Raw genomic sequence first — 24,029 nt, 5'->3', positions numbered from 1 at the left:
GGGAGTTGAAACAGTAAGGAAATAGATCTATAGAAATAGAGTCCTCTTTTACATTACCAGGAAACTGGCAAGAGTACCTTATTTCAAATATCTTTTCCCACTTATTTATCAATCATCTTTTGAGGCGAAGACAACCTTTTGGGACAATAGGTAAAATAAAGCTAGGAATAATGATTTAGAGAGTGCACAATCTCAGAGTGATCTCCATTAAAATACGCTACATTTTCCTCTCTCCCCCAAACATGAGGTATAATCTCATTGACTCTACAACAACAAAAATATATATATGTGGGATTGGATATTACTCAAAAATGCAACAACAGAATACTTTCGTAGATTAAAATATGTGTACTTCAAAAAGGTACAAAAACACACACACAAACAAACAGTGCCCAGATGCTTACAAAAGTTGGGAGGAAAATCTGCTTAATTGATTTTGAAGCGCAAACTGTTTGTTCTGAATGAAATGCATTTTAAATAGTGTGACCTACTCAAACATACAGACCAACAAAATCCCTAAACAACTGCTCACAATTACATTCTAACAAAGCAAACCCATTTGTTCAAATAATTACCCTCTCAAAATCTTCACAAAATGTTCCCCAATTGTTTTGACAGAATTGACCCCCCACCCACCCACATTTGTCACTGTGACTTCATTTAGTCATGCTTTTATTGAAATCAAACCATAAAATAGGGTGCTTTACCTTACTTTTGATCAGACAAACAGAAAACAGTTTACATACAGTAGACATTACACCAGAAATTCAATACCACACACACTGGTTAAAGTCCTAAAATGTATCCTCTATTCTGTGTCATTTGAAAACCTCTTACTGAATTATACAACGCCTTTTATTAGTGCAGTACCACTCCCGTTACAGATATTGTTTTAAACACAAGTGCAGTGTGACACACTCAAACATTTGCCTTGGAAAGCGAATAATTGATGTGAAAACATAACCGTACATGACATTGCACTGCTGTGGTGGGTTGTGTTGCCATTAAAAAAATCACTGATTCTCAGGCATTGCCGAATCAATATTCTGTATTTCATGTCTTACAAGAGCCCTGTGATGTCAAAGAGACTGCGTCAAAGAGACTGTGAGATGTCTTTACTGATGTCTACTGAAGAAAGTTGAGAATATGGCAAAAAAAGAAAACAGATAATCTAATGTTGGCATAATATATATTTTTTCTAAACAAATTGGAACACTGAGTATTACCCCCCCCTCCCAAACAGCTAATCTTTACTGTCTTCATCTATCTCAGCGTTTCCCAAACTCGGTCCTCGGGACACCAAGGGGTGCAAGTTTCGGTTTTATGCCCTAACACTATACAGCTGATTCAAATGATGATTAGTTGATTATTTGAAACAGCTGTGTAGTGCTAGGGCAAAAACCAAAACGTGCACCCCTTGGTGTCCCGAGGACCAAGTTTGGGAAACGCTGATCTATCAAACTAAATTTCAAGGAAAGAATTAGTGATGGATATTCAGTTTATTTGAGATTTTCCAAGAGATTACATTTCTATAGACAAGACATCAGTTAAATGAATATCTAATTACATAACTAATTATTTAATGACACTTAGGCTGCGTTTAGGCAGACAGCCCAATTCTGATATTTTTTTCACTAATTGGTCTCTTGACCAATCAGATCATCTAAAAAAAAAAAAAAAGATCTGATGTGAAAAGATCTGATTTGATTGGTCAAAAGACCAATTAGAGGAAAAAATATCAGAATTGGGCTAACTGTGTGAACACAACCTCACCTGTCCAGTCAACAACCACTCTAATCTGTCGGTGTTAAGCCGTTTGATAGCGTAGACTTAACTTGTGTATAACATGCAACAACATCTCCAGTGTAGATACTGAAACTCACCAGTGGATCCCCCCTTTACAAGCACAGTGTCCATTCAGACCCTCTTCCTGACATTCAGATTCATTGATGTCCTGTAGTCTCGATTCATATGGATTCATATGTCCTTCAATTCGGCTCCAGATATTCCAAGACTGAAAATCAGTTTGGCCTCAAAGAGCCTCAACACAGTCACAAGAGGCTGTGTGTGGAGAAGCTGTTGTCAGTTTCCTTCCATATAAGGCTTGAATTTCTTGGTAGACTCTTTGTTCTGGATGATCCTTGCTTAAAAATGTGGGCAATCTTACCTCAACACCAATGCAAGCTGGTGACCTGTGGGGAAAAGTTCAAGCAGACAAAACAAATTTGAAGACAAGTTAATATGTCTCATCAACATTATCACATTGAAGTACCTCAGAGTCAAAACAGTAACTTTTGGTGTAATCAGATCAAACAGACATTTCCTTACATGTTGCAAGGGTAAGAAGTTGAGCGCCATTGTGTTTTGACTGCTTGAAACAAAAGCAACAGGTGCCTTCAGTGTATATCTGTAACTGGCAGGACAGTCAGAGAGCTGTGTTAGTTACCTGGGTCGACAGAGTTTCATGACAAGATGTGTACGAAGAGAATGGCCAGGCCAATGTTGAGCAGAATCACCATGGTTATCATGATGGTGTTCGGACCCTGCAAAAGAGAGAGTAGATATATTTAATGTTTTATTTAACCTTTATTTACACAGGTTTATCATGTTGTGATAAATTCTGCAAGACAGACCTGTTCAAGATAGTAGCAGTCAAGATAGCAGCAGATGTTGTTAGAACAATGAATATGCCGGTAAAGTACTTTTAAACTCCTATAGATCTATAAAACATCAGCAATATGAATGGGATGAACAAAAATCTCAATGATCCTTATGGTAGCATTTTACAATGAAGCTGCATCTATTCCTGTGTAGCAATTCTGTAATGACTCTAGTAAGAACATTTTTTAAATGTGGTGACGGGGAGAGAAGCTGCTGCATTATAAGGAACACAATCTGTCTACATCAGCTGTGGCCGACTGGTAGGTTCTCATATGCAGTAAGCCCCTTTCAACACAGGGCTATTGGAAAACCTCCCCTAGAATACATGCCTTATAGGGCAGACTGCTTAGGGCTCACATACCAGTCAAACCCCTAGTCTGCACAGCATCTAAAATCTACATAATAATTCCGAACAAACAACTGTTGCTTCTGTAAACACCTATGTAACAGTCACCTATGTTTATTTACATATTTTCATTGATGGGAATTGGTCATCTGGATGACAAAATAGGAATTTTCTTAGCTACTCAGAGCTACTGATGGTAGCTGTTGGTTGCTGGAGGAAAATGTTTGTCATGTAATCTGTTCATAATTTCACTTGTACGCTCCCAACCAGAAATGGGAGAATTGTCTTGATTGTGTTAGTCAAAAAATAAATGCTGTTTAGAATATGTACAAACATAACTAGAGGGGTAATTATTAACATAACGGAGTAGAGGAGGAGGGGAGGTTACTGAGATAGGGAGTCTGATTAGTCTGGTTTGAAGGACCAGCACCAATGGCAGTAAACAGTCTCCAGAGTAACATCATGTTACAAATTTGCACTTAGAGGAGAGAGAGGACCTACTGTATGCTATGAGTCTACTTTTAGAACTCAGGTCATGGGAGAATGTACTACAGAACATGTAAGAAGAGTCTTCATTTGACTGAATTTGTTCTCAAAACTGTTCATTACATGAGATATTAATTGCTTGAATTGCCTTACCTGCTCAAATTCATCTAGCTCTGTAACTTCACTTGCACCTGGGCTCTTTACCATGTTCTTCATCAGCTTGGCCTCCGCTTTGGGTTCAACCTTAGGTGCTGGTTTGGGTGCAGGTGTGGCAGGTTTGGAAGCCGGACTGGCCTCTCGTTTTGGCGATGGCTTGGGTGACGGCGATGGCTTGGGTGACACTTTATTAACAGACTGAGTGCTGGACCCTGGTTTGCTCTCAGATACAGTGGACACTGGTCGTTCATTGACCGACTCTGTTCTTTGTTTGGGCTCTGCCTCATTAAGCTCGGGGGTGACGGCAGCTTTGGAAGACTCTTTGGAGGCGGGATGAGGGGGTGGGACTTCTTCTTCTGAGTAGGTGACACTGGTCCTTACCAAGGACACTGGTCCTTCTGAGTAGGTGACACTGGTCCTTACCAAGGGAGTAGCGTCGGACACTTTGGCATCAGAGATCGTCTTCTCCAGGGGCTTGATCTCCAGGTCGGAGCCCTGCTCTATCTTGTTGCTCAGGCGGCTGGAGGCGCGGGAGTTCCCCCGGCTGCTAATGGGGGCAGAAGTGGGGCACTCTTCAGGGGGAGCAGTGGCAGGGGCGGAAGTGGTGGTGGCCACATTGGACGAGGGGGTGGTGGGTCGGCTGTTGGTTCTGCTGTTGGGACGGCTGCTCCCCCGACTTCCACCACCTTTGTCCCCGTTCCAGCCAGCAGGGCCGAGCAGATGGGAGTCCTCTTTGCTGATGCTGCCCTGTTTGGAGTGCCTGGATGCTGGAGGGGTGATGGCCGGGCTGGGGGAGGGTGTGCAGGCTGGAGTGGAGCCAGGCCTGTCGTGCAGCATTGGGCTTTCAGCAGGTGTCAGTGGCTGCTCTGCTAACAGTTGCTCATGCATTATAGGGTCTGTGTGCTCATTGGCCTCTGAGATCTCCTGTAATGCTCTCTTTTTCATGTACTCTGGGCCTGTGGAACAACATGCATAAATGTTAAGGTTGATGAGACTAATCTCAACAACAAGCTAACACCCTGACTAGACTGGCCACGTTGTGTGAGCGGCGAGCGTTGCAAGATAAATGTACACATACGTGTTATTCAATCAAATTATCAAAACTGCTCACGGGCGTTTACGTAGCCAGGAGCGAAAATGGAACTTGGTTCTATTTGAGACGCTTGATGAGCTGCAAGTCCCGCCTCTTCCATCTACTTATTGGTTTTCACGAGCATACTAACCCACATGGGTGATTGAAAGATAAACGAGGAGAGATTAATTGAAGAAAAACAAACGAAGTTTCCTCTTTTATCTGTGGATTGTCAGAGTAGAGAGCACAAGATTTTTTTGGACTCAAAATGGGTCAAAATTCTACAAAGATCCAGAAAAAAAGGACCATATACATTTCAGGTAAAATAACAAACCAAATCTCCCAGGACAAATTAGCTAGCAACAGCAAGCTAGCTAAACATCCATGAATGTTTCATGTGTGTTTCGACCTTTCCCCAAATTAATATAGTTGGTTCACAGTTGTTTTTGGTATTTTAACCTTCGTGCCATGAAAGCGTCTGGTGGGGACACACAAAATCAACATGCGCACGATGGTGCACGCGCTGTGCCAGTTTGGCCAATATGTAAGACTAGATCAGACTAGATAAAGATCAGACTAATTTGTTTAGCTAAGTGGAGACAGTGAAGGATGGATTTTCCGTGGTATCACCAAGGTCTCTATTTGAGGGGTATCACCAAGGTCTCTATTTGAGGGGTATCACCAAGGTCTCTATTTGAGGGGTATCACAAGGTCTCTATTTGAGGGGTAATCACAAGGGCTCTATTTGAGGGGTATCACAAGGTCTCTATTTGAGGGTACCACAGGTCTCTATTTGAGGGTATCACAAGGTCTCTATTTGAGGGGTATCACAAGGCTCTATTTGAGGGTATCACAAGGGTCTCTATTTGAAGGGTATCACCAAGGTCTCTATTTGAGGGGTATCACCAAAGGTCTCTATTTGAGGGGTATCACAAGGTCTCTATTTGAGGGGTATCACCAAGGTGTCTCTATTTGAGGGGTATCACAAGGTCTCTTATTTGAAGGGTATCACAAGGTCTCTATTTGAGGGGTACACAAGGTCTCTATTTGAGGGGTATCACAAGGTTTCTATTTGAGGGGTATCACAAGGTCTCTATTTGAAGGGTATCACAAGGTCTCTATTTGAGGGGATCACCAAGGTCTCTATTTGAGGGTATCACCAAGGTCTCTATTTGAGGGTATCACAAGGTCTCTATTTGAGGGGTATCACAAGGTCTCTATTTGAGGGTATCACAAGGTCTCTATTTGAGGGGTATACACCAGGTCTCTATTTGAGGGGTATCACCAAGGTCTCTATTTGAGGGGTATCACAAGGTCTCTATTGAGGGGTATCACAAGGTCTCTATTTGAGGGGTATCACCAAGGTCTCTATTTGAGGGGTATCACAAGTCTCTATTGGAGGGATCACCAAGGTCTCTATTTGAGGGTATCACCAAGGTCTCTATTTGAGGGTATCACCAAGGTCTCTATTTGAGGGGTATCACAAGGTCTCTATTTGAGGGGTATCACCAAGGTCTCTATTTGAGGGTATCACAAGGTCCTTATTTGAGGGGTATCACCAAGGTTCTCTATTTGAGGGTATCACCAAGGTCTCTATTTGAGGGGTATCACCAAGGCTCCTATTTGAGGGGTATCACAAGGCTCTCATTTGAGGGGTATCACAAGGTCTCTATTTGAGGGGTATCACCAAGGTCTCTATTTGAGGGGTATCACCAAGGTCTCTATTTGTATTTGTAGCTACTCTGTCTGCTTGTAACACAGTCCAGTTCCAGTCACCCAAGGAATGTCTTGCTAGAAAACCTCATGTGGGGTGACTACAGCTGAACTGAGAAAACAGAGCAACTGCTGATCCCATTAAAGATCCCATAAAGATTGATTATTCATAGTTCTCATTTTCACAGTCTGATAAAAAAACATGGTACTTTAGTGGACAGCTGAATTGCAATATGCCAATCCAAACAAGTTGAGTCTGTAATATAGGCCTAATGAAATATGAACTGCTAGCTGGTTCTTGATGTACAACCTATAACATAATTCTGCATGGTAGGATTTGAAATACTGACTTGTAAGAGCCTTCTATTTACAGGCTCTGATGTAACTACTTACTATCTGACCTAAAGTGCAGGCAAGCAAACACGGACCCAGACAAAAAGACTAATAGATGGAGTGAGAAAAGATCGATCACATACTGTTGTTTAGCTCCCAATTTTTCATTCAAGAAGATCCAGGAAAATTCTTGCAGGTAGAATCTGGGAAATATTATATCCTCTAGCAATGTTTCTCCCTGTCAGCTTTGTGTGAGTGATAGTTGATGGTGGAATTCACAGTGGGGTATGCCCATTTGTACCATAAGACACAGACATTTCAGGCAGGCACTCAACAGTCAGTGACAACTTGTTATCAGTGTCTTTTTAGATCTGCTAAGCACTCCACGGTGTCCTGTGTGGGTAGAGAGTGACTGAGAGGAGAAAGAAATGCAGGGGCACACTGTGTGGCCCTAGGCCACTGACAGACCTGTAAGGAAACTGATATGATCCCTCTACCCAAGTAAGACGCTTCTTTTTTTAGACCTTCAAAGGCGACTACCCTTGCAGAGAGCCTACCTCAGCCAAGCAAAGAACAGAAACAGCAGCAAGACAGATCTTTCTATCGGTCTGTACAGCAAGATGCTAGATACCTTGAACAGGACTTTACTTCGCTTTTAAAATATTGTAATATCGTTCAATTCACTTTTCAATACTGTTCTTGAAAGTATTGCTTTACTGTTCTTCCAAGTCTTGTACAGCACTTGGCTATTGGAAGGTATGTGAGAAAGCCTGGATATCCAGGTTCTTGGGTACTGTATCTCTTGTCAGTATCATGCCCTGGATCATACAGTTGAGAAGTCCACTTCACATACCTGGCTGATAAAAGGAAGGGGACAGTTCCCTGGCCACCACCCTGGCGACGCTGGACTCCTGGTTGGAGGCCTGGGAAGCCTGATCGGCAGCATCTGACTTGGCCTTAGCATGGGTCGTCCTGCAGGGAAACAAACAAAGCCTAATTTACTCAATATCCACAAACCCAACCTAATAATGACTTACTTTACTTATTTCTTATACTCCTGATATACTATATACAGTGCATTCGGAAAGTATTCAGACCCCTAGATTTTTTCCATATTTTGTTACACTACAGACTTATTCTAAAATGGATTAAATAAATGTTTTCCCTCATCAAACTACACACAATTGTTGTATTTTTGTATTTAACTTTTATTTAACTAGGCAAGTCAGTTAATTAAGAACAAATTAGTATTTACAATGACAGCCTACACCAGCCAAACCCGGATGACGCTGGGCCAATTGTGCGCCGCCCTATGGGACTCCCAATCATTGCCGGTTGTGATACAGCCTGGATTCGAACCAGGGTGTCTGTAGTGAGATGCAGTGCCTTAGACCACTGCGCCACTCGGGAGCCCCAATAGAACACCCCATACATTTTTGCAAATGTATTACAAAAAACAAACAGAAATACTTTATTTACATAAGTATTCAGACCCTTTGCTATGAGACTCGAATGAGCTCAGGTGTACCCTGTTTCCACTGGTCATCCTTAAGATGTTTCTACAACTTGATTGGAGTGCACCTGTTGTAAATTCAAATGCTTGGACATGATTTGGAAAGGCACACACCTGTCTACATAAGGTCCCACAGTTGACAGTGCATGTCAAAGCAAAAACCAACCATGAGGTCGAAGGAATTGTCCGTAGAGCTCCGAGACAGGATTGTGTCAAGTCACAGACCTGGGGAAGGGTACCGAAACATTTCAAAACATTGAAAAGTTTGGAACCACCAAGACTCTTCCTAGACCTGGCCGCCTGGCCAAACTGCGCAATCGGGGGAGAAAGGCCTTGGTCAGGGAGGTGACCATGAACCCAATGGTCACTCTGACAGAGCTCCAGAGATCCTCTGTGGAGATGGGAGAACCTTCCAGAATGACACCCATCTCTGCAGCACTCCACCAATCAGGCCTTTATGGAAGCCAGTCCTCAGCTTGGAGTTTGCCAAAAGGTACCTAAAGCACTCTTAGACCATGAGAAACAAGATTCTCTGGTCTGATGAAACCAAGATTGAAGTCTTTGGCCTGAATGGCAAGCATCACGTGTGGAGGAAACCTGGCACCATCCCTACGGTGAAGCATGGTGGTGGCAGCATCATGCTGTGGGGATGTTTTTCAGCAGCAGAGATGGGGAGACTAGTTAGGATCGAGGCAAAGATGAATGGAGCAAAGTACAGAGAGATCATTGATGAAAACCTGCTCTAGAGCGCTCAGGACCTCAGACTGGGGCGAAGGTTAACCTTCCAACAGGACAACGACCCTAAGCACACAGCCAAGACAATGCAGGAGTGTCTCTGAATGTCCTTGACTGGCCCAGCCAGAGCCCAGACTTGAACCCAATCAATATCTCTGGAGAGACCTGAAAATAGCTGTGCAGTGATACTCCCCATCCAACTTGACAGAGCTTGAGAGGAACTGCAAAGAAGAATGGGAGAAACTCCCCCAAATACAGGTGTGCCAAGCTTGTGGCGTCATACCCAAGAAAACTCGAGCCTGTAATCACTGCCAAAGGTACATCAACATAGTACTGAGTTAAGGTTCTGAATACTTCTGTAAATGTGATATTTCCATTTTTTATTTGTAATACATTTGCACAATTTCTAAAGATTTTTTTTTTCTTTGTAATTCTGGGGTATTGTGTGTAGATTGATGAGATTTAAAAAATAAAATCCATTTTATAATAAGGCTGTAAACGTAACAAAATGTGGGGTCTGAATACTTTCCGAATGCACTGTATATATACTTTTTTTTTTTTACATCACATAAATGTTTGGGGTGAAAAACAACATGTTACAAAGAAAAATACATTGAACAAATATTTGTAATTACTTTTTATTGTATGTGCACTGTATTGGCCATTAGGACTCAGTTGATGGTAATTATGAAACATTTAGTATTACAGTAAATGGGGACAGTGGGTATAAAACATAGTTAGAGCATCCTGATTTCCACTACAGAGGACATGTATTAACAAGCTTTTATTAAGCTCTTATTTAATGTGAAAAAATTATTACACTTCTCTAAAAACTCACCAAACTATTCCTGAGATATTTACCCATTAGAAACAATTTTACTCACAAAATTAATAATTACACACGGTGACACCCCACATATGAAATATCTTTGAAAAGACCAGAATATCCTCTCTAAAAGGTACACAGTGGCATGTGTGGCTTTAGAGTTATGGACCAAAAACAAATGTCCCCTAGACAGGACAAAAATGTATTGCTGGGTCTCAAGAGGTTATAGCTCCTAGCGGAGCAAAGGACCACAAAAGTGCATCTTTAGTGAACCCTGTCTGTTAAACTTTACAATGGCTAAATCTGTAGCTACTTACGTCATCGTGATCAAATATTAAAATGTTCAAATAAACAGATCTGACCTAAAAGCTGAAATATTGTTAATCAGATTTTGATCATTGATCATGACAATTGTCTGTGAAAATGATTGGGATATTCTGCTACCCTTTCACTAGGTTTTAGGTGATCACTGTTGCCATTGCAAACCCAAGCACCCCATAGACCTCATTCCCCTCCTATTTATTTGCAAAGATACTTTGGCTGGACTATAAAAAGCAAAGAGAACATCCCCAACACTTAAGTCTGTTCCCATGCCTTATAGCCAGCTAGCCCTTTAGTCCAAGAGATGAATACTGATACGAACCAAAAACTCAGGGGTTGTGCTGTAAGAACCAACGTTACTGTAACAATCCAAAACCAGACTCAGATGGACCAAAATACTACAGAGATTATTGTTTACAATATTTCATCTTTAAAAACATATTTTATAGGGCTGTTGTGTGGAGTTGAGTTGGTTGCATGGTTTATTATTAGTATTAGCTGGAGAGGGTGTCCTATTCTGCCGTTGGAGAACTGGAACAGAAATAAATGACTCTTTAACACCTCAACCCAGACAACGAGATACCGCCAGGGGACGTTATCCTGTATGTTATATTCACAGAAGTATTAGTTTATCATGTGAATTTATTAATTAAGTTATTTCTTAATTAGAATACTGTATAAGAGGCAAATGCAATAAATTAACATTCCCAGTCTGCTGGTACTCCATTAAAAAAGTTGACCTATTTGCTGTGTACTACTTTAAAAATAAATAAAATGCATATACAGTATATCGTGTCTGCACAATGTGTCTGTGTGGCATAATGGCTACATAATATTGCATTAAATAAATGTATATCAAATGTTGGACCTTGACAGCACTTCAAGATGTATACTGTATTTAAACATAATCTACAGAGACTCCTCCTCCTGCCCAACACTTTCTCTTCTATTTTTCTCTGGTTACCTCACAGGGTTATTATAAACCACTCGTGAAGGAGTGAGTGTGTTATTATAAACCCTAGTGAAGGAGTGAGTATGTTATTATAAACCCTAGTGAAGGAGTGAGTGTGTTCGGGGTTCAATGCTACTGATATCTACCCCAGGCTTACTGATTGTGATGACTCCGTGAATACTTGACATACTGTAACGTTACACTGGGACTTTAAATAGATCCATCCACTTGAAGACTTTGAGGGGTAGGCAGCACCATAGAGATCCAACCTGGACTCAGGGGTAGATGTAACATAGTAAATGTAAATCCAGGACATTACAATTAGTCTGATATTTCACTTTTCATTTGGTATGTATTAATTGGTGGCTGTCCATCATCCATTTCATATGAAATGTTTAATACAAATTACAACTTGTATTATATTATATGTTACGAATTGCAATTAGTACAATATGTTACGAATTTGCAAAACAATTCCAATTTCTTGTGGCTAATAGCTAGGTGGCTAGATGGCTTATGTTAGCTAGGTGGCTAACATTAGCAAGGCTAGGAGTTAGGGTTAGGGGTTAAAGTTACAGTGAAGGTTACAGTTCATATTAGGGTTAGGTTAAAGGGGAAGGGTTAGCTAACATGGTAAGTAGTTGCAAAGTAGCTTAAAAGTAGTAAGTAGTTGCAAAGTAGCTAAAATGCTAAAGTTGTCCGTGATGAGATTCGAACACGCAACCTTTGGGTTGTTAGACATTTGCGCTATACCCTCACCCATCCAAGCCGACCAACCACCCTTAACCATACCAAACACAACATTCAAATTTGAGTGTCCTGGATTGACTTTACTATGTTACATCTAGTCTATGAGACCAGGTTGAGAGATCCTATTAAATTACTAGAGGGTCTATGTCATAAACCCTCAAAGTTCCAGAATGGTCCAAAAATTCTAGTATTCTAATTCCTAATTATGTGGAAGCACTTCCCCAACAGAATAATTACATTGAGGAGGCTGAGAATCCCTGTCTTTATATAGTACAGTAGATCAACAACTGTCTGCTCTTAAGTCAACAATCCCTCTTTTAAGGGCTTCTTCACTGTTTCTTATACAGTAGTCTCAGACACGCTGAAGTCTTGATAAAACGGCAAACAGAGAGGCAGAGAGTTTGTTCGGTTGAACAGCTGACAAGCCCATCTGCAGTTTACAAGTTTATGAACTAGGATATGACGTATCTTAATATAAAACAAACTCTTGAACACTAAAACTCAAAATGAATACTTAAACAAATTCAATTCTTCTAGACTAGAATGGCAGTTATAGCAGTGTAGCGTTATAACAGTATAGTGAGTGTAGTGGGACTTCAATGAACATACAGTATATACCTAAAATGTAAACAGTTGACAGATACGACAGGCTCCTTCAAGGAATACATAACAAACACGACCTGGTGTGTAGTGTTTAGAGGTTCCTAAAATGGCCGTTCTGTTGGGTTGCCAGGCATTGCTGTGCCTTTCTGTGGGAGGAGTGTCATGACAGATGGTGCTTCTTGACTACCTGCAGTACTCCTCACAGTCCTCTTAGATAGCTTGTAAAGTAAACCATCAGTGTAGGCCCTGATCCCAGATCTGTTTGTGTGAAGTGAACCGACGAGGAGAGGGCCACCAATGCTAGTATATTGCTTCTGAACTACTGATGGTAGCCTTGTTCCAGATCTGTTTGTGCTATTTAGCCAACTCCTATGGTTCGGTAATAACCATAGGAATTGGCAAGAAAGACAGCACAAACAGTTCTGGGACCAGCCTGCACTGGTGGTTTTACGTAGCCTTGTCACAGATCTGTTTGTGCTGTATAGCCAGCTCCTATTGCACGACAATGACCATAGGAGTTGGCAAGACAGCACAAACAGATCTGGGCCCAGGCTACAGAATTATCAGTGCTCACTGCTCCTGAACCAAGGCAGTTTTACCACACATAGTGGTCCTCTACTCATTGGTTCACTTCAAAAAGTTTGTTGAACAAAGTCTATGTGAAGCTGCAACCTAAATACCTATGCACTATTCTGAGGGCAAGAGGCCAGTGAAAGCAAGACACTGAGTCGGTCGTCACAAACTTGTCATAGACAGAAATATTCCTCAGCACCTCCCCCCCATCCTCAGACGATCCTGCAGGTGAAGACGCCGGATGTGGAGGTCCTGGGCTGGCGTGGTCTGCGATTGTGAGGCCTGTTCCCTGGCAAAAGCTCTGTTGGACATTCCTGTAGTCAGCATGCCAATTGCACACTCCCTCAAAACTTGATACATCTGTGGCATTGTGATACATCTGTGACATCTGTGGCAAAACTGCACATTTTAGTGTGGCCTTTAATTTCCCCCAGCACAAGGTGTGCCTGTGTAATGATCGTGCTGTTTAATCAGCTTCTTGGTATGCCACACCTGTCAGGTGGATGGATTATTTTGGGAAAGGAGATCACTAACAGGGATGTAAACAAATTTGTGCACAACATTTGAGAGAAATAAGCTTTTTGTGTGTATGGAAAATTTCAGGTATCTTTTATTTCAGCTAATGAAACATGGGACCAACACTTCACATGTTGCGTTTACATTTTTGTTCAGTATATATTTTTAAACATTCACATAAAGCTAGCTTGACATTCATTTGAAAAATAATAGCTAATGTAATTTTCCTTAAAAAGCCTTCATTAGCCATGACTATCCCTGGACATTACATTTAGGTCAGTCTGCTTTTCGTCATGATACAGCTCAGACTTCACACGACAGTCACAGATACTCTGTCATTGTGCCTGTCACTGGAGCTCTGCAGATGAGTGAGGTCCTGAACTTATGCCAGTGGGAGGGTTTTATAGTACTACTAGCAGTATGGATGTGCTAGTTGACTGAGCAGTCAAGCGATACAGTATCTGTTTGTTGTTCTGGGTGAAAGGACACCAACATTAGACTTTCATTACCTCTTCTGATTTGAAACAATGTGAACATGAGAACTGCTGACAATGTAGTCAGGTAAAAGTTTGTCTCATTACTTTACAGTTTTCAGCATCACATTAATTCTGACAATAGACATTCAATGTACTCTAAATGGGTTTTGAGGGAGTGTACATACAGTACAACGGTTAGAATAGACAGTGTTATCCCAAACACTCATATTTACTAATCATATGATTGGCTGCATTGAGGCAAAACCCACTGGGCACATGTGGAAAATGTCACCATGTCATTAGATGATGTTTAAAAGTGAAAAAAATACGAAATGCCCTTACGTTGAAGATTTTTTTACAAAAACAATCAGTTTCCCACTTGATTCAATATCATCACGGTGAATTATTTGGATTAAATGACATAGAAACAATGTTGATTCAACAGTGGGAATGTACATGCCAAACTCTTACCTCCACTGCTCTAGTATCCATGAGGTGTTGCTAGGCTACTGACTGCCCTAGTATCCATGATGTGTTGCCTGTCCGCTAGGCTACTGACTGCTCGCTCTAGAATCCATGATGTGTTGCTAGGCTATTGACTGTCCTAGTATCCATGATCTGTCGCCTGTCGGCTAGGCTACTGACTGTCCCAGTATCCATGATGTGTTGCTAGGCTACTGACGGCCCTAGTATCCATGATATGTTGCTAGGCTACTGACTGCTCTAATTTACATGATGTGTCGCCTGTCCGCTAGGCTGCTGACTGCTCTAGTATACATGATGTGTTGCTAGGCTACTGACTGACCTAGCATCCATGATGTGTCGCCTGTCCGCTAGGCTACTGACTGCCCTAGTATCCATGATGTGTTGCTAGGCTACTGACTGCTCTAATTTCCATGATGTGTCGCCTGTCCGCTAGGCTGCTGACTGCTCTAGTATACATGATGTGTTGCTAGGCTACTGACTGTCCTAGCATCCATGACGTGTCGCCTGTCCGCTAGGCTACTGACTGCTCTCGTATCCATGATGTGTTGCTAGGCTACTGACTGCTCTAGTATCCATGATGTGTTGCTAGGCTACTGACTGCTCTAGTACACATGATGTGTTGCTAGGCTACTGACTGCCGGAGTTATCCATGAAGTGTCGCCTGTCCGCGTAGGCTACTGACTGCCCTAGTATCCATGATGTGTTGCTAGGCTACTGACTGCTCTAGTATCCATGATGTGTTGCTTGGCTACGACTGCCTCTAGTATCCATGATGTGTTGCTCGGCTACTGACTGCTCTAGTATCCATGATGTGTTGCTCGGCTACTGACTGCTCTAGTATCCATGATTGTTGCTCGGCTACGACTGCTCTAGTATCCATGATGTGTTTGCTCGGCTACTGACTGCTCTAGTATCCATGATGTGGTTGCTCGGCTTACTGACTGCTCTAGTATCCATGATGTGTTGCTCGGCTACTGACTGTCTAGTATCATGATGTGTTGCTTGCAGCTTACTGACTGCTCTAGTATCCATGATGTGTTGCTCGGCTACTGACTGCTCTAGTATCCATGATGTGTTGCCTGTCCGCCAGGCTACTAACTGCTGTAGTGTCCATGATGTGTTGCTTGCAGACCTGGGTTTAAACACTATTTGAAATTGTTAAAATACTTTTATTGATTGCTTTAGCCTGCCTGCAATGTCAGATAGGTGAGGTTTGTATTGCGCCAGGCAAGCTCATTTAAGCCCAGCTACAGTACTTGAAATTATGTCAAATACTATTTAAACCCAGGTCTGGTTTCTTGTCTGCTAGATACCAGTCAATAAGTTCTAAAACCTATTTGAAAGCCTTGTCACTGCATGGGGACTGGTTAGCAAACTGTTCCAACAGACCACAAAGTTGTCTTCAGGTTTAGTTGAGGATACTAACACCATAAACATAGTACATTTTTAGGTCTTAAGAAGCAAGCCTGTAGTCATTCAAGTAAGCAAGACTTGGTTGTTTAATTCATTGATGAGCTGTTTTACAGATGTACTACTTCTACAGTAAACTATGATGTGACGTTACTAGTCTACCGTGTCAGACAGAGCGTAGACTATTTAGCAGAGAAAACATCCTTTGGCTGTGGCTGACTGTGACTGGGCAGGAAAGATGAAGGAAGACGGGAGAGCAACAGCAATCAGCTGTTGCCTGCATTCCCTTGTGATTGTGATACAGCAACAGTGTGTGCCTGCCCTTATTTAGCCAGCCAGTCAGGGCTCCAATTTGTACTGAGTACTGACACTAGGCCTTTCTTTCTCTGTGCGTCATTTACACCCAGACAGTCCCAGACAGCCGTGGCCTCTTCTACCTTCAGATACTCTGAAGAGACTCAGCCCACATCAGACACACACATGTGCGCACACACAATACCAGGGACAACTCAAAATATTAACTAAAAGTCAGGGCAGGGAGGCATGGGGGCAGAGAGGGAGCATTAACTAACCTAACCTGCGGGCGGCTGAGTGTCTCAAACCAACCACGTCTCAAAGCATTTCTTATAAATCTGTACGTAAATTCCAGACACTCCATTTAGTATGATATGTTACATTTCGTATGGTATGTATTAATTTGTGAATGTCCATCATCCATTTCGTATGATATGTTCTGAAATTTCAATTTGTATAATATGTTACGAATTGCAATTTGCACAATATGTTACGAATTTGCAAACGTACAATTTGTTACAAATTTGCAAAACGTATGATATGTTACGAATTCCAATTTGTTGTGACTAACATTAGCTAGATGGCTAATGCTAACATTAGCCATCTAGCTAGCTAGGCTAGGGCTTAGGGTTAAGGTTAGGGTTAATGTTAGGAGTTAGGTTAAAGGGTTAAGGTTAGGGGAAGGGTTAGCTGAAAGGGTTAAGGTTAGGATTAGGGTTAGCTAACATGCTAAGTAGTTGTAAAGTAGCTAAGAAGTAGTAAGTAGTTCAAAAGTTGCAAATGAGCTAAAATACAAAAGTTGTCTGTGAAGAGATTCGAACACCCAACCTTTGGGTTGCTAGCCGTTCGCATTATACGCCCACCCATCCACTCCGACCAACCACACTCATTTTTGCCTTAAGTAAACTGCTGTCTTATGTAACCATACCAAACGTAACATATCTTAGTAATTTGACTGTCCCGGATTTACATTTACTATGATACGTCTATACTATGAGACCAGGCTGAATAAATAGGTTGTATTTATAAACCCCTGACTTAATCACAATGGCTGCTGGTTGTTTGGCCTCTGGCACCTTGGCTGTTGCCTGTGCAGTGGACAGGGAGCACTGCTGCTCTGCTGTCAGGGACATGGTTCACGTCATGCAAAAGGATACCATCCTGGCTAGCTGCCCTGCCCTGTTCTCCACCCCACAACAACAGAGCAGAATGCTTCAATGGAAAACTCCTCTGGATATACGGGTGATTCAATCACTTCCCGGTTCTATTTCTAGAATACAAGTGACAATCTTCTCATGACTGTTTCCAGAGTAGCAATATGATTAAGTAGAATTATAATTTTTTTAATCACTATTGCATTACTGGCTGTTGGAGATTCTGGGTACCACTAAAATGAGCTGGATGTATGGGACAATCAGATTTGACCTCATCCATTGATGAAAAAGTCAAGAGACCAGACAGGTTATAACCACTGTGGTGTCCTTAATCCACTAAGTGTCGGTTTCCACAGTAAGTCCTCAAAAGGCTTCTGGTTGTTTCAGATGTCTATTCATGGAGTCTTCGGGACTAGGCCTGTCTAGAAGATAATGTAGCTGAGCCTTAAAACAATACAAAACACGTTTGGCCCATAATTCTTGTAATACTGCTTGTCTCTGTGGTAAAATATTTAGATTTCCATCTGTCTAGGAGTCAGCACAGGATCTGCAGTTCATCAGCCTGAGTATGTGTCTCAAATGGCAACCTATTCCCAATGTAAGTGCACTAATTTTGACCAGAGCCCTATGGGCCCTGGTGAAAAGTAGTGCACTATAAAGGCAATAGGGTGACATTTGGGATGTAAACCTACTGTTGTAAACACAGGGCTTATTTCAGGTGCTGCTGTGGCTTACAGTAGATCTAAAAGCTGCTGCCTTCTATGGTGAGGCACGAAAGAAACCTCTGTCATCTTGAAAGTCAGCGACTGGGTTTCTCTGTGTTGGTAGCCTAAGCATGTATGGACAAATTAGGTCTAGCCGGCCTACAGTAAACAAAGAACAAAATCCTATTCTGATATCAAAACTTAATTGTAAAGAGACGTCTCAGAGATTTCCTTCCCTATCAGTTTAAGAAAATAGGGGAGTCTCAACCAACACCCTCTCTCAAAAGTGTACTGTATCAATATAAATTGAAGTGCACTGCAGATAATGATTTCCTGCCACAATGCCTAACGTCACACACAAATGACAGAGGTAAGAGGGATGTCACATAATCAATCAGACTTTGGTGTAATGGTGACGTGGGCATTTCTCTAAAAAGTATGTTTGGTTCCCTGAGATCCCCCTTACCTTGCCAAGGGGGCTGCACAATAAACTGGAACCACGGCATTGCTTGCGCTGTCGAACTTGACATTGATTTCTGTGTGACATGGCTGACTTTGCCCCATACACTGCAGGAAGAGAATGGCCTTCGTGGTTTGAGGCACTGTGCTGTCAACGAACAGTGGTGCCAATTTGTCAAGGAACAACCTTCTACTACAACGGTTGCCCTCTGTATAGCACACAAGAGAAGCAGAAAAAATTGCTGCAGAAGACTTTCAAATAAGACTAGATGAGACAGGGTGGCACACAGACATTGTCCTTTTCTCTTCAGTCTGTTACAAGCTGTATATAATGACTCCACACAGAAGAAGTAACTTTTTTCTCTCTGTCTTCTATGACTCCTATTGTGACCACAGCCAGAGAAATCACAGGAACAACACCTGCAACTGCTGAACCTGATCTAACTCAATGGCGTGTTTATTTGCCATCATCAACCTATTTTTACCATTCAGTGCCATACAGTAGCCCTCCTGTCCATGTACTGTTATGCAGAGGTAGGCATCAGTGTCTAAAACATTGAACATTGACATTGAAGCAGAGCCTTGCTCTTGTGGGTGCATTTCTTGGTGAATTGCTAAAAGGAATAGTGGGAGGAAAGGCATAGGGTGAGTTGTTATAGAGAAGAAATGTGGTGTACTTGAAGGATTTTAAAAGTATTCTTTTTTAAGAAGGAAAGTGATTATACATAGACAATAAATATTTATAATACAATGGGTTGAATAAGTGTGATTGTTATTTTGGTGCTACTGAAGTGTTACTGAAAATGTGTCTGATCATGATCACCTAGTCTATCCCAGTAATGAATATGCATGGTCTTTTCCATACCTGGAGGCAGCGATCTCTGCTTTCTGTTTGGCGATGGCCGCCGCCCGCTGAGCTCCCTCCACACTGCGCTCCACTTTCTGCCTGATCTTGCTGCCCTTCAGTTGGATAACCCTCTTCTTCATGGCCTTCACCAGCATGTTGTTCATATACTTTCCTTCCTCCTTCCCTCCTTCCGCAAAGGTGGTGCATCCATAGCCGTGTCGCTGGTTGTCCAGCCATTCGCCTTCATACTTTAGCCCACTGGAACGTTCGCTTATTCCATAGCCTGAACGCTTGTCGTTCTTCCACTCCCCCATGTATACCTCTGTGGTGGTGGCATCGATGTCGGCCTCCACAGGGGGGAAATCCTCTGCCCCGGCTAGGCTCTCATCTCCCAGACTGATGGTGGAGTTGGCATCGCTGGCCACATCGCTGGCTGCTGAACTCAACGCTGACTCGCTCCTCGCTCCCAGGAAGCTTAGCTTACTCCTCACGCTGGATAAGGAAGTACGGGAGTCAGACTTCTTCAGTTTCCCCAGGAGAGACCCCCTTCGGAACAGGCCCTTCTTCTTGGGCTTGACGGCGTCTGGGTCCACCTGGAGCGTGAGGGCGAAGCCACCCCGGGAGGGTCCCAGCTGGGTGGGTGTGGTGACTCGGGCCTCCTGGCCGGCGGCGTTGGTGGCAATGATGACGGGGACGTCCTGCTGGAGCAGAGTGCCATTACTTTGCTCACTGCGGAGGGATGTGAGGGAAGTGCGGAGAGGGGAGCGAACCACCGCCGCCATGCCGTAAGGCACGCTCTGACGTACTCCGTACCCGTGTCGCATGCCGCCAGTAAATTGGCCCTGAAATGTGCCTGGAAAGACAAGAGAGGGAATTGATAGATATGTTAACATCTGGAGAAATAGCCAATAAAATATTAAGCTTTGCCGTCCTCTGATTTGATTGAAAATGTTTGGGCTAGCTGTTTAACTCACACCAAATGATCACCCTTATATAATTGCAAGCACTTCAACAGTGAGACAAGATGAGTGGTTTTGTTTTGAAAGTAAAATAAAGTAACCAGAACTTTTTCCTGCACTGTGAAGTGCATTGGCATAGTCAGCCTATACGGTTTGACACAGTAGGTATCATACACTGAACTAAAATATAAACACATGTAAAGTGTTTCATGAGCTGAAATAAAAGATCCCAGAAATGTTCCATATGCACACATTTTTCTTCAAATTTTGTGCACGCATTTGTTTACATCCCTGTTAGTGAGCATTTCTCTTTTGACAAGATAATTCACCCACCTGACAGATGTGGCATATCAAGAAGCTGATTAAACAGCATGATCATTACACAGCACCTTGTGCTGGGGACAATAAAAGCACACTCTAAAATGTGCAGTTTTGTCACACAACACAATGCCACAGATGTCTCAAGTTTTGAGGGAGCATGCAATTGGCATGCTGACAGCAGGAATGCCCACCAGAGCTGTTGCCAGATAATTTAATGTTAATTTCTACCATAAACCGCCTCCAATATCGTTTTAGAGAATTTGGCAGTATGTCCAAGTGGCCTCACAACGGCAGACCACGTGTATGGCGTTGTGTGGGCGAGCGGCTTGCTGATGTCAATGTTGTGAACAGACTGCCCCATGGTAGTGGTGGGGTTATAGTATGGGCAGGCATAAGCTACAGACAACAACCACAACTGCATTTTATCTATAGCAATTTAAATGCACAGAGATACCGTGACAAGATTCTGAGGCCCATTGTCGTGCCATTCATCTGCCGCCATCACCTCATGTTTTATCATGATAATGCATGGCCCCATGTCACAAGGATCTGTACACAATTCCTGGAAGTTGGAAATGTCCCAGTTCTTCCATGGCCTGCATACTCACCAGAAATGTCACACATTGAGCATGTTTGGGATGCTCTGGATCAACATGTACGACATCCTGTTCCAGTTCCCGCCAATATCCAGTAACTTTGCACAGCCGTTGAAGAGGAGTGGGACAACATTCCACAGGCCACAATCAACAGACTGATCAACTCTATGCGAAGGAGATGTGTTGCGCTGCATGAGGTGGTCACATCAGATACTGACTGGTTGTCTGATCCACACACGTACCTTTTTTTTTTAAAGATATCTGCGACCAACAAATCCATAGATTAGGGCCTCATGAATTTATTTCAATTGACTGATTTCCTTATATGAACTGTATCTCAGTAAAATCTTTGAAATTGTTGCATGTTGTGTTTATATTTTTGTTCAGGGTAGTTGGAAAGTCTGTAGTTCAACTAAAGTTATTAATGTGACTCAAACTAATCATGGGTCTCTCATGCAAAATCAGACATGTGTCTGGATGCCATCGGCTGTAGCTATAGCTAGGCCGTCTGCTGGGCTATTATTACTTCCTGACACATGGTGTCAGAACCTCTCAATCATCCAATCAAAAGGGCCCAAAACTGATGAGTCAGCTACTGAGGGCATCAGGGGCTTGAAACAGACAGCAATGCCACCAATATCATTGGTGTGATCTCTCAGCAGGTTCAAGTGTAGTGCCAGTATGAGGACAATATAGCTTGGTCCTAGATCTCTACTGTATGTGTGTTTGCCAACTCCTCTGACTATTAGTTCATTCAACAGTAGAGCAATCAGTGTTTCTCCTCCTGTTCCTTTCATTTACTCTCACCGGTTCTTTGGGGCCCATTAAATGTCTCAGATTAGGAGTGCAGTTTTTCCTTTTAGCTCATAATGAATACAATTACATAGACAGTGGGGGACCTGATTCTAGATCAGCACTTTTACTCTAGGCCCATGACTTCTTGTGTGTGTGTTTGAAGGGGTGTTCGTTTGTGTGACAGCAATTGAAACAATAACTTCCACATAAAAACACAGCTTAACTACCCACAACATAGCACACACTTTTGTATGGACACACACTGCTAATGTGCCATCCGCTGCCACTATCGTTTGGCAAGAGGCCCTTAGGAATGGGCAAGATCCCAATAGACCATCTGCAGCAACACTTGGGTTCCTCTTCTTGGTTCACTGCTGCAAGCTTGAGTCACTCATTCTCTCATAAAACACCCAAATGGAACATTAGTATTGTACTGTAGTGTATAGCACACTGTGCTTTGTTGATAATCACTCATATTCCTGCTCTTATATTCTCAGCTGCACCTGGATATATCAGCATAAACCAAAATTGCATACCTGTCCTACGTAATTAACTACCACTACCCTTTACCTTCTTCAAATGTTAAATGTCAGGTATGACAAATGTCAATGAGGCTAATAGATGTGCTATTGTTATTACACAGTTATTACATATTACAAATGCAACATTCCCATGTTGTGTCTAGGAAGTACATGATGTGTCTAGGAAGTACATGATGTGTGTAGGAAGTACTCCACCAGATTCAGGACAACATATAAATAAAGGAATAAAAAACATACCACCATCAGCATAGGTCTCTGTGCCATATCCATCTTGCAATCCGTTATTCCACGTTCCTTCATACTTCGCCCCACTACCAACACTCAGCCTCAAGCCATATCTCCCCTTGAAGCCATGAGTCCATTCTCCCTTGTAAACCCAATGTCCTTTAGTCTCAACTCCTAGACCATGGCGCTTCCCTTGCGACCAGAAGCCTTCATAGGCGTTTCCGCTTGGCCAGGTGTAGACTCCAACCACCTCAAACCCGTAATTCCAGGAGCCGGAGAACTCGCCCTGTCCTTTAGGTCCGGTGCAGATCCCATGCCCATGGGCTTTGCCACCTTCCCAACCACCACAATAAGCTCCACCATCATCAAATTCAAAACGACCTCCACTCATACCTTCCCTTCTGTGACTGCAGACAAAAAAAAAAGAGTTTTAAAGGCGGAGTCAAATCAATGACTTTTTGAAAATCTTGGTCAAGATAAAATATCTTCTGTCAGAATGGATCCGCCTTCACCTGTCATATAAAACGATTTAAGAGATCCTTGACACTGTGTTTAGAATATGTTCTTTGTATTGTTCTTGAATATTTTGGGGGTATTTTCCATGTAGCCTTGCACTCTATAGACACTTCAAATCAATTTGTTTCAGGCGCGCATTTTAGTCTACTTAATTATCTCTTATTCCCTTTGATTATTTCAGTACTCTTCTTCTGTTGATCGCTGTTCGATTTCAGAGTCATGAACTTCATAAAGGCTCTGTGCTGACTGAGTAAGATTTGTTACGGTTGTTTTCCCCCCAGAGGTAAAACTAATATGCGATTATTTAGTTGAACTGTTTTTGGATGTCTTCTTTTTTCTGGTTGAGCCAGGGATCTTGCATGGCTTTCCAAGGTGGCCATAGAAAAGCCCCTTTCCCTGTCCCTGCCTCCCCTCACTGGCGCTGCTATCACCAAACAGTTGGTGCTATTGGAAATGTTTTAGCAGACCTAACAAGGCGACCAGATCCACACACACTGTTCCAAAAATACAACCCAATCCTTACGCTGCTGCAAGGAGTGATGCCAGATCACTTGCCACTTCGGGGTTGGGCGTGCATATGGTCTATCTACAGTCACATACTCTAATCTAGTGCATTTAAAATAGGCCCCAATCTTCTATTTAACGCGTCAACCAATTGTGCACCACCAACAACGTATGGTGAAAGTAAA

At 42.4% G+C, this 24,029-nt stretch overlaps 1 protein-coding gene across 1 annotated transcript; it reads right to left on the bottom strand.

Annotated features, from left to right (window-relative positions):
• Window positions 1–23,798, bottom strand: LOC111966770 (junctophilin-2-like). Its single transcript, XM_023991689.2, has 6 exons — window positions 22,837–23,798; window positions 19,405–20,239; window positions 7,621–7,739; window positions 3,647–4,605; window positions 2,447–2,543; window positions 1–2,192 (listed from the first exon to the last, which is right to left on the bottom strand). The coding sequence occupies exons 1-5, from the start codon at window positions 23,213–23,215 to the stop codon at window positions 2,463–2,465; spliced, it is 2,373 nt and encodes a 790-aa protein (XP_023847457.1). The 5' UTR covers window positions 23,216–23,798; the 3' UTR covers window positions 1–2,192; window positions 2,447–2,462.
• Between the last annotated feature and the right edge of the window lie 231 nt (window positions 23,799–24,029).

Source organism: Salvelinus sp. IW2-2015, linkage group LG7, assembly GCF_002910315.2.
Source record: "Salvelinus sp. IW2-2015 linkage group LG7, ASM291031v2, whole genome shotgun sequence".
NCBI classification, from domain to species: domain Eukaryota; kingdom Metazoa; phylum Chordata; class Actinopteri; order Salmoniformes; family Salmonidae; genus Salvelinus; species Salvelinus sp. IW2-2015.
Note: the sequence above shows the minus strand (reverse complement) of the source record. Positions and strands in the feature narration are given on the sequence as shown.

Bases quoted from the DNA above. Each gene is read 5' to 3' on its own strand.
- LOC111966770 (XM_023991689.2), bottom strand. From the start codon at position 23,215: ATGAGTGGAGGTCGTTTTGAATTTGATGATGGTGGAGCTTATTGTGGT. The intron at 20,240-22,836 runs GTATGTTTTTTA...TTGTCTTTCCAG, and splicing joins AGAGACCTATGCTGATGGTG to GCACATTTCAGGGCCAATTT. The intron at 4,606-7,620 runs GTATGTGAAGTG...GTTGTTCCACAG, and splicing joins CCCTTCCTTTTATCAGCCAG to GCCCAGAGTACATGAAAAAG.